Here is a 14,193-nt window from a genome sequence, read left to right as displayed (position 1 = left end):
TCTACGCCTCGCGTAGCGGTGAAATGATTGGCTTGAAGTGTTTTGGGTCGGCGAATCAGTGACGAGCAAACCCGGAAGACGCACAGTATCGCGAAAACTGTCTGTGCAGAGCTGCTGCTTGTCAAATCAACCCGATTTTTAAAAGTTAATTTCATCCAGTGAGTTATATTTCATCATGTCCGCGAGAAATCCAGTAATGCATCTTGGTAAGTCTTAAAACCCCCCAAAAAACATTAACGTTACATTGATTAATTAATTCCGCTACTTTTTCCACGTGATAGGATCAAAAGGACTGAAGACAGAAATTAAAGTTCTTTGTGAACTACTAATGAGTATCAGGCATCGTGGTGTAACTTAAGCTTTACATTTAACATTGAACATGAAAAGTGCAAAGTATATTCTTCGTGTTATGTGTGGTTAATCTTTAACTCCATCTGAGCAGTTAAGAACTGCATAATCCAACATTCAAGCATGTAGTTAACCTTAAATATAATTCTATTTTTCTTCTTTCCCTGATATAAAGTTGACTCCAAACTGTATGTAAATGAAATGCCCTTAATGAATTCCACATGACCCATGTGTCTCATGACCCACGTTGAGCAGAGGGGAATAACAAGACAAAACTGATTTATTCTTGCCTTATTTTAGATCTGGAATGGGTGTCAAAAGTCAGAGTCAACACTCAGGCTGTTCTTAAAAGAGCCCAGCAGATTCAAGGACACAAAGTGGCCAAAAAACAGTGGCAGGTAAACTGTTTACAATATTTATGGCACATAATCACTGCTATTTCTTTATGCCAGCTAAAACACATCTTTATTGATCTACATTGTTATTGTAGGCTGCCTGGTTGCTGAAGGCTGTCACATGCATCGATCTGACGACCCTCGCTGGTGACGACACACCTTCCAATGTCCATCGACTCTGTATGAAGGCCACACAGCCGATCCGCCATGATCTGCTGAAGAGCATGGACATGCATGACAAAGGTGTCTCTGTCTGGAGGATTTTTGCATGCATTTCTCACATCATGATCCCTGTTGTTGGTGCACTTGATTCCACATTTATCTTCTGTCACTCAAATTGCAGTTTGCATTATAAAATAAGTTTAAAACCATTTAAATCCATTAAACAAATTACTGTTAGAGGAATTTTAGATCATAGTAATTGACAAACTAATCCAGAAATATGAATTAATACAGATTACTAGTATATTTAATGTCACTGGTACTAATACAGCTTAATGGGAGGGGAGAGAAAATAAATAAATAAATAAATAAAAATAAAAAATAAATAAATATATATATATATATATATATATATATATATATATATATATATATATATATATATATATATAATATCAGTAGATCTTTCAGAGTAACAATGTAAATTTACCTTTATTGTATATTAATATTTGATACTTTTTTATTATAATACACTACTGTTCAAAAGTTTGGGGTCAGGGGTTAGGATTTTACATTTTTTGATTGAAATTAATACTTTTATTCAGCAAGGAAGCATTAAATTGATCAAAAGTGACAGGAAATACATAATAAAAGTTGGGGGAAAAAAATTTATCACAGTTTCCACCAAAATATTAAGCAGCACAACATTTCATTAAGTTTCAACATTGATAATTATAATAATTATTAATCCTAAAATTTCAGGAATTCCAGGAATAAATTACATTTTAAATGTATTAAAATAGAAAATATTTATTTTAAATTGTGAAAATATTTCACAATAATACCATTTTTACTATATTTTTAGTCAAATAAATGCAGCCTTGGTGAAAATAAGGGACTTCTTTAAAAAACATTAAAACGTTTTACTGACTCCAAACTTTTGAATGATAGTGTATATATTTTATGTATTAGCTTATTTTATTTTATTGATGTTATATTATTGTAATGTTATTAATGGTATTTTATTGTATTGATGGGTTTTAAAGGTGCCCTAGAACCAGTTTTTAAAAAGATGTAATATAAGTCTAAGGTGTCCCCTGAATGTGTCTGTGAAGTTTCAGCACAAAATAACCCATAGATTTTTTTTTAATTAATTTTTTTAACTGCCTATTTTGGGGCATCATTAACTATGCACCGATTCAGGCTGCGGCCCCTTTAAATCGTGCGCTCCCTGCCCCCCGAGCTCTCGACTATAATACAGTGCATTTACAAAGTTCACACAGCTAATATAACCCTCAAATGGATCTTTACAAGATGTTCGTCATGCATACTACATGCAAGCGTCGGATCATGTGAGTATAGTATTTATTTGGATGTTTACATTTGATTCTGAATGAGTTTGAGGTTTTGCTCCGTGGCTAAAGCTAACATTACACACTGTTGGAGAGATTTATAAAGAATGAAGTTGTGTTTATGCATTATACAGACTGCAAGTGTTTAAAAATGAAAATAGCGACGGCTCTCTTGTCTCCGTGAATACAGTAAGAAATGATGGTAACTTTAACCACATTTAACAGTACATTAGCAACATGCTAACGAAACATTTATAAAGACAATTTACAAATATCACTAAAAATATCATGTAATCATGGATCATGTCAGTTATTATTGCTCCATCTGCCATTTTTCGCTATTGTCCTTGCTTGCTTACCTAGTCTGATGATTCAGCTCTGCACAGATCCAGACGTTAATACTGGCTGCCCTTGTCTAATGCCTTGAACATGGGCTGGCATATGCAAATATTGGGGGCGTACATATTAATGATCCTGACTGTTATGTAACAGTCGGTGTTATGTTGAGATTCGCCTGTTTTTCAGAGGTCTTTTAAACAAATGAGATTTACATAAGAAGGAGGAAACAGGAGTTTGAAACTCAATGTATGTCATTTCCATGTACTGAACTCTTATTTAACTATGCCAAAGTAAATTCAATTTTTGATTCTAGGGCACCTTTAAGTTTTAGTAACATAAACATGTCACTGTATATCTGTCCACAAGAGGGAGACAAAGCTCTTTCCCCAGAAATTGACTGTCTGAAGAGATCAGTGACTTCAGCAACTTAAATTCAACCTTTTACTGAATAAAAAAATAGTTTATAACATAATAAACATTAGATGTTAACAGAACTTTAAGTGTTTGAATTATTGTGCTGTATTTACTTTTATGTATTTATTAAAATGTAGTCGTTGCATTCAATTCATTCTAGTTTTCTCTGACTTTGAAAACTGTGCGTGTGTGTGTGTGTGTGCGTGCGTGTGTGTGTGTGTGTGTGCGCATGTGCATGATTCCAGGAATCACAACTGCAGCTGTCTGTGTGTACCCATCACGGGTGGCTGATGCTGTCAAGTCTCTGAAGGCTGCCAACTCTAGTCTTCCTGTTGCATCTGGTAAGACGTTTGAAACTGATTATCTTAAAACACATTTTAATTCTTCAGATATCATCCCAGAGAGGGTGCAACCGCATTGTCTCACCTCACGTCATTCTCTTCGCTTTAGTGGCCACTGGTTTCCCTGCTGGACAGACGCCATTGAAGACCCGTCTCGAGGAGGTCCAGATGGCTGTGAAGGATGGTGCTTCGGAGATCGATATTGTCATAAACCGGACTTTGGCACTCACTGGACAGTGGGCAGGTGTGTGTAACCAGGGTACTACTAAGGGAACGCAAATACAGTTCCTACCAAAAAAATCCTTTTAAACCAGACTGTTTGCTTTTGATTTAAAGAGGACCTATTATGCTTTTTAACATTTCAACTTCTTTAGTGTGTAATGTTGCTGTTTGAGCATGGAAAAGGTCTGCAAAGTTACAAAGCCCAAAGTCCGCTCCAAAGAGCGTTATTCTCTAAATCAGTAAGCACTGTTTCTGAACTCCCTGAAATGCCTCAATTGTAGTCTTGAGTTTTCTTCTGGGAACGAACATGTCACAATATTCCTCATTTAAATAATTCCCGCCCCAGGCATATACAAAAAAAGGGAGCGAGGCATTGTTGAGTTGTATTAGTAGCGTGTTGAAACTTACAGATATAGTAGGGGGCGTGCCATTTCCGAAACACGCTTGAAGCAGTTGACCAATTACTACAGACTAGTCTAGCCAACCAATCAGAGCACATTGTGCTTTTATGAAGGAGGAGCTTCATAGAGACAGGAACTAGAGCATTACTGACAGACCAGTGTTGCCAAGTCTGTGGTTTTCCTGTAGAACCCTTGCCATGGGTTGCTTTTCATGCGGCTTGAAGCGACCCCAATTAATATGATATTTAGCGCCTGGAATGTGAATTTTACCAGGGGAACACTGCCAAAAAGAGGGTTTTGTAGTTTTGAGCTTGTTCCGAGTAGCAATTGGGCGGGTTTTGTTGTGAAAACCTGGCAACCCTGTGACAGACTGAGAAGTGCAGTGCTGCAACAATGTAAAATATGCAAAACAATAAGGTGTTTTTTGAACATTCATGCATGTAAACCTATTCTAGTAAAACTCAAAAACAAAATCAAGACTTAGGACACAAGCTTGTGTCTTCCAGACTGACCAGCCGACATTGGCCATAACTATCAAACTTCTTTATATAAAAGAACAAAAAAAGTACCCAAAGCATGTTTTTCTTCAGTTATACTTTGATAGCTGGTGAAAATACAAATGGACGACAGTTCATTTTTGTCTCTCATTGTTATCTTAGCCCTCTACGATGAGATCCGGCAGTTCAGAGAGGCCTGTGGAGATGCCCATATGAAGACCATCTTGGCAGTGGGAGAGCTGGGAACCTTCACAAACGTCTACAAGGCCAGCTTGGTGTCCATGATGGCAGGTGAGGACATTAAGCATAGATCTGAGGAAAAAAATTAGTTTTAATTCGAGTCCAGTCAAGTCCTGAAGAAATAATTATTATATTCATAAATATTTTATTTTAATTATATTTAAGTTGTCATCAAAACAACCAGTTTATCTATTTATAGGATGTTGATGGGTACACATAGGTGAAATGAGCATGTTTGGCTGTCTCTTACCATGAGTGTTTTGCTTCATGGCACTTTGGTCTTGATTTGATTAGATGGTATTTATATTCCTTATGAAATATGCATAAAAGTCATGGGCCATGATTCAGTGCATACCGTTAATTTTTTTAATATTATTTAAATGATCATTATCCATTATGGTGTTATTAAGACCTTTTCTTTCTTTCTTTCTTTCTTTCTTTGACTTTGATTTGGACAAATGTTTTTCATATAGTAATAATATTATTTTTGTTTATTAATGCTTTTTATTCAAGAAATAGTAAGGGTTAATAAGGGTTTCTTTTATTTATTTTTTCTTTCTATATTGACTTCATGCCCTACAATAATATCAAAATGAATTTTAATGTAAAAATTAAAAATATTGTTTTTATATTGCATTTATATTTTGAATATTTTTTGGAACATATACAGTATAATTATTTAAATGATCACTATCCATTATTGTCTAATTAATTTTAAATGGCTATTTAAATATATTGTCAGAAAGATGCAAACTTTTCAGTGTATGTGCAGTAACTACATCCACCAGCAGGGACTAACTGGTCATGCTAACAAGCTAAATCTGACCCCCTGATAGGGCTGTAAAATCGATTAATCATGATTTTTTTTGCATTTAACAAAAAGTTTGTTTACAAAATATATATATGTGCATGCATACTATTGTATTTATATATATTGACATATAATATAAATAAATATAATATATATATATATATATATATATATATATATATATATATATATATATATATATATATATATATATATATATATATACACACACACACACATATATTATGTAAACTAACTTTTTTTGTTAGATGCGATTAATTGCGATTAATCGATTTTTACAGCCCTACCCCCTGGTGTGATCAATACCAACAGTGATGCTTGACTTAGCAAGTTTGAACTTTTGTCCACAGTGTGGCGCCATTGCTCATCCTTTCCGCACTCCACATCCAGATGGCCAAACACACACACACACACACACACACACACACACACACACACACACACACACACACACACACAGAGCAGGCCAGTGACTGTATGCTTAAATAGCCATTGCACATTAAGCCGATTACTGTACCCAATTGTCAGCGGCTCTGATAGGGATCGTTATTAAAATGCATTGCTTTTGTCGCCGCGCTCATTCCTTAATCTCCCCTTGTTCCTATGAATTGCGTATGAGGTTTCTGAAATTGAATGATAATTTCACCTATTAATCTGCGACGCCGGAGCTATTTTACTCCCACGCTCTCCGGCAGTGTCCCCCCGCTCCGCCGCAAATGAATAGAGCTTCATTACTGTCGCCCGCGTTTAATAACCGTTATCCATTATCGTGTAATTAAGACTCCCCAGAACGAATCTCAAGGATTATGTCAGTTTGAGGGAGAGGGTGAGCAATAGAGTGAAAGAGTGTCGGAGGAAAGGGGAAGGGGTGGAAAAAGAGTGGAAAAACACATAGAACGTATCTTTAATGAACTGGAAAATGTTCATCTTGTTCTGTGCGGTAATGAACAGTCATTAGACATGAGGAAGGGCAGGCGGGACTCGGGTGCTGGGGGTTAGAGCTGGTCCACAGTTTGTGGTTCATCCATTAGAAGCGTCATTTTATCTTCTATTTTTATCGGAACGCTGATAAACCGTAATTGGCTATGAAGGAGAGGAAGGGAGAAATGAAAGCTCTTATTGATGAAGGAACGCACACCCTCTGAGCCCTGCCGACGGGACCATATGTTCTTGTCTAGCCTCCCTTGCCCTCGCGACTAATGTCCTGTCGGGGTTCAAAACCTGACGCCTTTCTGAAGTGCCTGAATGGAGGTGCTAAAAATGTGCTGGACTTTCTATTTTCAGAGCTCATCGGAGTGAACTTTGACCTGTCAGTCTGAGCCAAACAAGTGTCAGATGGAAGTTTTTGGCTTTTGTTGATGAAGAATTACAATTACTTGCCAGTGTGACCTGGTGTATGCAGATGTATTTCGACAATTAAACCACATGTCATGTTCTTAGAAATGTACTCTGTGCTCTCATCTTGGTTTCATATGGTTTTGAAAGTCTTGTAAATATAATTTAGGTTTAGATTTTAGCTTGATGACTCTAATACATATATATATATATATATATATATATATATATATATATATATATATATATATATATATATATATATATATATATATATACACCGTTCAGGCATAACATTATGACCACTGACAAGGTGAAGTGAACGACACTGATTATCTCTTCATCACGGCACCTGTTAGTGAGTGGGATATATTAGGCAGCAAGTGAACATTTTCTCCTCAAAGTTGATGTGTTAGAAGCAGGAAAAATGGGCAAGTGTAAGGATTTGAGCGAGTTTGACAAGGCCAGATTGTGATGGCTAGACGACTGGATCGAATTATCTCCAAAACTGCAGCTCTTGTGGGGTGTTCCCGGTCTGCAGTGGTCAATGTCTATCAAAAGTGTTCCAAGGATGGAACAGTGGTGAACCGGCAACAGGGTCATGAGTGGCCAAGGCTCATTGATGCACATGAGAAGTGAAGGCTGAACCGTGTGGTCTGATACAACACACGAGCTACTGTTGCTCAGATTTCTCAAGAAGTAAATGCTGGTTCTGATAGAAAGGTGTCAGAATACACAGTGCATCACAGTATGGAGCTGCATAGCCGCAGACCAGTCAGGGTGCCCATGCTGACTCCTGTCTACCGTCGAAAGTGCCAACAGTGGCCACGTGAGCATCTGAACAGGACCACGGCGCAATGGAGGAAGGTGGCCTGGTCTGATGAATCATGTTTTCTTTTACATCATGTGAATGGCCGGGTGTGTGTGCGTCGCTTACCTGGGGAACACATGGCACCAGGATGCACTATGGGAAGAAGGCAAGCTGGCAGAGGCAGGCCCGGTCCCAAATGGAACCCTAAACCCTCACGGTCTTCCTCCGCACTTTCGTGACATAATGCCGCTTTGACTGCTGGGTAAAGTCCTCTGTGTAGCTCAGAGACTTGTGGGCTCAGCTGAAGTGCACATCGAGGGCGCATAGAGGCCACAAAGTGGGCACTCGTGAATACCCGTTCTGTAACCTAAAATGATGAATGGGACACCCTGCGGTCTCGTGGACTTAGCGGGCATGCACACGCGGCAGCCATTGTAAGCCCACAAGAACTAAAGTTCATAGAAGTGTGCCATTTGGGATTCTGCCGTAGTGTGATGCTTTGGGCAATGTTCTGCTGGGAAATCTTGGGTCCTGCCATCCATGTGGATGTTACTTTGACACATATCACCTACCTAAGCATTGTTGCAGACCATGTACACCCTTTCATGGAGACGGTATTCCCTGGTGGCTGTGGCCTCTTTCAGCAGGATAATGCGCCCTGGCACAAAGCAAAAATAGTTTAAGGAGCACAACGAGTTTGAGGTGTTGACTTGGCCTCCAAATTCCCTAGATCTCAGTCCGATCGAGCATCTGTGGGATGTGCTGAACAAGTAAGTCCGATCCATGGAGGCTCCTCCTCGCAACTTACAGGACTTGAAGGATCTGCTGCTAACATCTTGGTGCAGATACCACAGCACACCTTCAGGGGTCTAGTGGAGTCCATGCCTTGATGGGTCAGGGCTGTTTTGGCAGCAAAAGTGGGACCAACACAATATTAGCAAAGTGGTCATAATATTATGCCTGATCAGTGTGTGTATATATATATATGCCCTTCATGCCCTCCATTTACATTTTCAAATGAAAATAATTGTCTAAGTTGGCTTTTCTTGGCCTGAATGAGGATCAAAGTGGACCAGACTTCTTGCCAGTAGTCAAAAGGCTTTGTATTTTCTAACCACTAGGATCTGACTTCATCAAAACTTCAACCGGCAAGGAGTCTGTCAATGCCACATACCCCGTTGCCATAGTAATGGTGCGGGCCATCCGTGACTACTACTTGAGGACAGGCCACAAGGTAAAGAACCTCTAAATCACCTTCTTTTACATAACTCATCCAGCCTGTTTAACTGATGCATTTGTTGGTCCTCAGGTGGGTTTCAAGCCCGCAGGAGGCATCCGTACGGCGCAGGAGTCTGTGGTGTGGCTGACCCTGATGAAGGAAGAGCTCGGAGACGAGTGGCTCAGTCCTTACCTTTTCCGACTAGGAGCAAGTAGCTTGTTAGCTGACATTGAGCGGCAGGTAATTAAACCAACAGTGTTTCACACTCTCAAAGCTGTTCTATTCTGGCTTCCGATGTGATAAACTGATAATTATCAGCCATTATGGCTGGAAACAGACACTATTCAGGGAGGGCGGCATCGTGGCCCAGGTCACCGGTGATGAATAGCATATAGATTAGCTCTTTTATTTATGTATTAGGCTAAATGTAGCTGCGTTCGACAAAGTTTATATCTTCATACATAGTTTTACTGAAGCTGAACATTATTTTAATCTAAAATTTTTGTTATTACAGATTTACCACTACGTGACTGGACGATATCCTGCCTATCATGAACTTCCTATGGCCTGAGTCTGTGAAAACAAATATTTGGGCCAATAAAAGCTGTTTAGTGATAGAATGGAAAGACATCACACCTGTTTATGAGGTCAATTATAACGAAAAGTGATATTGTCTTATCGCTGAAATGAAGTACAGGATCTGTCATAAACTAAGAATATATTTTATTATATTGTAAAAACTTAAGATATGAATGTCTTTTTTCAAGTTATCTTGTAAGATTCATGCAAACCCAAGAACATTTCTGGATAACATGGTGCAACCTGAACCATCAGAAGTAAAAGTGCTCACTTTACGTCAGCGCAAAGGCCTCTTGCATCACTTTCTCATATCTGCGATTCCCAGCAGTTGTTCTTCAGACGAGCGTACAGATCTCGTAAGCTGCACCTGGGGTTACGCTATCACTGTCCGAGCCTGATGTTATTTGACTTCCGCTGAGCTAATTTCATTAATCAAGCGCTGGATGTCAGAAGTGTGTGTTTGGGATTAATTAAGAGGGGTTAAGAGAGTTTAAATGATCAGATAAAGCCGTGTGCCAGTTAGAGCTTCGTTTGAAGACAGAGAACTTTCTTTTTCTTCTCCGTCTTTCTTCTTTAATTAAGAGATCTCGGGCCGTGCCCTTGACTGGGATAGAGGATAAATGACTGAATTAATTGTGGAATGGGGAATGAGCCGAGAGGTGCGAGTGGAGTGAGATCGAAACTTTGGTAAATTCAGTCCGAAAACTGGAGCACAACTAGATTTGTATTCACAGAGAAGCAGTATAAACTATTCTCACAAAAGCTTAATAATACCTGCATAAGCACTATTGTAGAGCTGGTGTTAGCATTCCTAAGAGATCCACGAGCAGCGGGATCCAGAATAAATCAACTAATTAATGCTCAAAAAGAATTATTTAGAACTTGATTAAAGCCCAGATTTTAAAAGAACTTTTGAAATTATCTATCTATCTATTGTTGTATCATTCTATCTATCATTCTATCTATCGTTCTCTCTATTGTTCTATCGTTCTATCTCTCTATCATTCTATCTATCGTTCTCTCTATTGTTCTATCGTTCTATCTCTCTATCATTCTATCTCTGTATCGTTCTGTCTCTCTATCGTTCTATCTGTCATTCTGTCTATTGTTCTATCATTCTGTCTATCGTTCTGCTACTCTATTGTTCTATCTATCTGTCTATCGTACTGTTGTTCTCTGTTCTATTGTTCTATCATTCTGTCGGTCTATCGTTCTATCTATCGTTCTATCATTCTATCTCTCTATCTATCTTTCTATCTATTGTTCTATCGTTCTGTCTATCGTTCTGCTGCTCTATCTATCTATCTATCTATCTATCTATCGTACTGTTCTGTCTGTGCTATCGTTCTATCTATCATTCTATCTATTCTATCGTTCTGTCTATCGTTCTGTCTCTCTATCGTTCTATCTGTCATTCTATCTATCATTCTATCTATTGTTCTATCGTTCTATCGTTCTGTCTATCGTTCTGCTGCTCTATCGTTCTATCTGTTCTGTATCTCTATCTATCTATCTATCTATCTATCTATCGTACTGTTGTTCTGTCTATTCTATCGTTCTGTCTCTGTCGTTCTGTCATTCTATCATTCTGTCTATTGTTCTATTGTTCTATCTATCGTTCTGTTGTTCTGTCTATCATTCTGTCTGTTGTTCCATCTATCGTTCTATCATTCTATCGTTTTATCTATCAATCGTTCTGTCTGTCTATCGTTCTGTCATTCTATCATTCTGTCTATTGTTCTATCGTTCTATCTGTTGATCTATTGTTCTGTCATTCTGTCTTTCATTCTGTCTGTTGTTCCATCTATCGTTCTATCATTCTGTCGTTTTATCTATCAATCTATAATTCTGCCTGTCTATCGTTCTGTCATTCTATCATTCTGTCTATTGTTCTATCATTCTATCTATCATTCTGTCTGTTCCATCTATCGTTCTATCATTCTATTGTTTTATCTGTCATTCTATCGTTCTGTCTGTCTATCGTTCTGTCATTCTATCATTCTGTCTATTGTTCTATCGTTCTATCTGTTGATCTGTTGTTCTGTCATTCTGTCTATCATTCTGTCTGTTGTTCCATCTATCGTTCTATCATTCTATCGTTTTATCTATCTATCTATAATTCTGCCTGTCTATCGTTCTGTCATTCTATCATTCTGTCTATTGTTCTATCGTTCTATCTATCATTCTATCTGTTGATCTATTGTTCTGTTGTTCTGTCATTCCGTCTATCATTCTGTCTGTTGTTCCATCTATCGTTCTATCATTCTATCGTTTTATCTATCAATCTATCATACTGTCTGTCTATTGTTCTGTCATTCTATCGTTCTGTCTGTCTATCGTTCTGTCATTCTGTCTATTGTTCTATCGTTCTATCTATCATTCTATCTGTTGATCTATCGTTCTGTCATTCTGTCATTCTGTCTATCATTCTGTCTGTTGTTCCATCTATCGTTCTATCATTCTATTGTTTTATCCATCAATCTATAATTCTGCCTGTCTATCGTTCTGTCATTCTATCATTCTGTCTATTTTTCTATCGTTCTATCTATCATTCTATCTGTTGATCTATCGTTCTGTTGTTCTGTCATTCTGTCTATCATTCTGTCTGTTGTTCCATCTATCGTTCTATCATTCTATCGTTTTATCTATCAATCTATCATACTGTCTGTCTATTGTTCTGTCATTCTATCGTTCTGTCTGTCTATCGTTCTGTCATTCTGTCTATTGTTCTATCGTTCTATCTATCATTCTATCTGTTGATCTATCATTCTGTTGTTCTGTCATTCTGTCTATCATTCTGTCTGTTGTTCCATCTATCGTTCTATCATTCTATCGTTTTATCCATCAATCTATCGTACTGTCTGTCTATTGTTCTGTCATTCTATCATTCTGTCTATTGTTCTATCGTTCTATCTGTCGTTCTATCTGTTGATCTATCGTTCTGTTGTTCTGTCATTCTGTCATTCTGTCTATCATTCTGTCTGTTGTTCCATCTATCGTTCTATCATTCTATCGTTTTATCCATCAATCTATCGTACTGTCTGTCTATCGTTCTGTCATTCTATCATTCTGTCTATTGTTCTATCGTTCTATCTATCGTTCTATTTGTTGATCTATCGTTCTGTTGTTCTGTCATTCTGTCTATCATTCTGTCTGTTGTTCCATCTATCGTTCTATCATTCTATCGTTTTATCTATCAATCTATAATTCTGCCTGTCTATCGTTCTGTCATTCTATCATTCTGTCTATTGTTCTATCGTTCTATCTATCATTCTATCTGTTGATCTATCGTTCTGTTGTTCTGTCATTCTGTCTATCATTCTGTCTGTTGTTCCATCTATCGTTCTATCATTCTATCGTTTTATCTATCTATCTATAATTCTGCCTGTCTATCGTTCTGTCATTCTATCATTCTGTCTATTGTTCTATCGTTCTATCTATCATTCTATCTGTTGATCTATCGTTCTGTTGTTCTGTCATTCTGTCTATCATTCTGTCTGTTGTTCCATCTATCGTTCTATCATTCTATCGTTTTATCCATCAATCTATCGTACTGTCTGTCTATTGTTCTGTCATTCTATCATTCTGTCTATTGTTCTATCGTTCTATCTGTCGTTCTATCTGTTGATCTATCGTTCTGTTGTTCTGTCATTCTGTCATTCTGTCTATCATTCTGTCTGTTGTTCCATCTATCGTTCTATCATTCTATCGTTTTATCCATCAATCTATCGTATGTCTGTCTATCGTTCTGTCATTCTATCATTCTGTATATTGTTCTATCGTTCTATCTATCGTTCTATTTGTTGATCTATCGTTCTGTTGTTCTGTCATTCTGTCTATCATTCTGTCTGTTGTTCCATCTATCGTTCTATCATTCTATCGTTTTATCTATCAATCTATAATTCTGCCTGTCTATCGTTCTGTCATTCTATCATTCTGCCTATTGTTCTATCGTTCTATCTATCGTTCTGTCTGTCTATCGTTCTGCCATTCTATCATTCTGTCTATTGTTCTATCGTTCTATCTATCGTTCTATCTGTTGATCTGTTGTTCTGTCATTCTGTCTATCATTCTGTCTGTTGTTCCATCTATCGTTCTATCATTCTATAGTTTTATCTATCAATCTATAATTCTGCCTGTCTATCGTTCTGTCATTCTATCATTCTGTCTATTGTTCTATCGTTCTATCTATCATTCTATCTGTTGATCTATCGTTCTGTTGTTCTGTCATTCTGTCTATCATTCTGTCTGTTGTTCCATCTATCGTTCTATCATTCTATCGTTTTATCTATCAATCTATCATACTGTCTGTCTATTGTTCTGTCATTCTATCGTTCTGTCTGTCTATCGTTCTGTCATTCTGTCTATTGTTCTATCGTTCTATCTATCGTTCTATCTGTTGTTCTGTTGTTCTGTCATTCTGTCTATCATTCTGTCTGTTGTTCCATCTATCGTTCTATCATTCTATCGTTTTATCCATCAATCTATCGTACTGTCTGTCTATTGTTCTGTCATTCTATCATTCTGTCTATTGTTCTATCGTTCTATCTGTCGTTCTATTTGTTGATCTATCGTTCTGTTGTTCTGTCATTCTGTCTATCATTCTGTCTGTTGTTCCATCTATCGTTCTATCATTCTATCGTTTTATCTATCAATCTATCGTACTGTCTGTCTATTGTTCTGTCATTCTATCGTTCTGTCTGTCT

The 14,193-nt window shown here is 37.5% G+C and overlaps 1 protein-coding gene across 1 annotated transcript; it reads left to right on the top strand.

Annotated features, from left to right (window-relative positions):
* The first annotated feature begins 45 nt into the window (after positions 1–45).
* dera (deoxyribose-phosphate aldolase (putative)) lies at positions 46–9,767 on the top strand. Its single transcript, XM_048157382.1, has 9 exons — positions 46–206; positions 649–746; positions 839–986; positions 3,256–3,351; positions 3,461–3,595; positions 4,634–4,762; positions 8,811–8,923; positions 8,999–9,148; positions 9,423–9,767. The coding sequence occupies exons 1-9, from the start codon at positions 176–178 to the stop codon at positions 9,477–9,479; spliced, it is 957 nt and encodes a 318-aa protein (XP_048013339.1). The 5' UTR covers positions 46–175; the 3' UTR covers positions 9,480–9,767.
* The last annotated feature ends 4,426 nt before the right edge of the window (positions 9,768–14,193 follow it).

This window comes from Megalobrama amblycephala, linkage group LG14, assembly GCF_018812025.1.
Source record: "Megalobrama amblycephala isolate DHTTF-2021 linkage group LG14, ASM1881202v1, whole genome shotgun sequence".
Taxonomy (NCBI): domain Eukaryota; kingdom Metazoa; phylum Chordata; class Actinopteri; order Cypriniformes; family Xenocyprididae; genus Megalobrama; species Megalobrama amblycephala.
Note: the sequence above shows the minus strand (reverse complement) of the source record. Positions and strands in the feature narration are given on the sequence as shown.

Coding starts and splice junctions, on each gene's coding strand:
- dera (XM_048157382.1), top strand. CDS start 176: ATGTCCGCGAGAAATCCAGTAATGCATCTTG. Junction 207..648: donor AAATCCAGTAATGCATCTTG/GTAAGTCTTAAA, acceptor GCCTTATTTTAG/ATCTGGAATGGGTGTCAAAA. Junction 747..838: donor TGGCCAAAAAACAGTGGCAG/GTAAACTGTTTA, acceptor TTGTTATTGTAG/GCTGCCTGGTTGCTGAAGGC.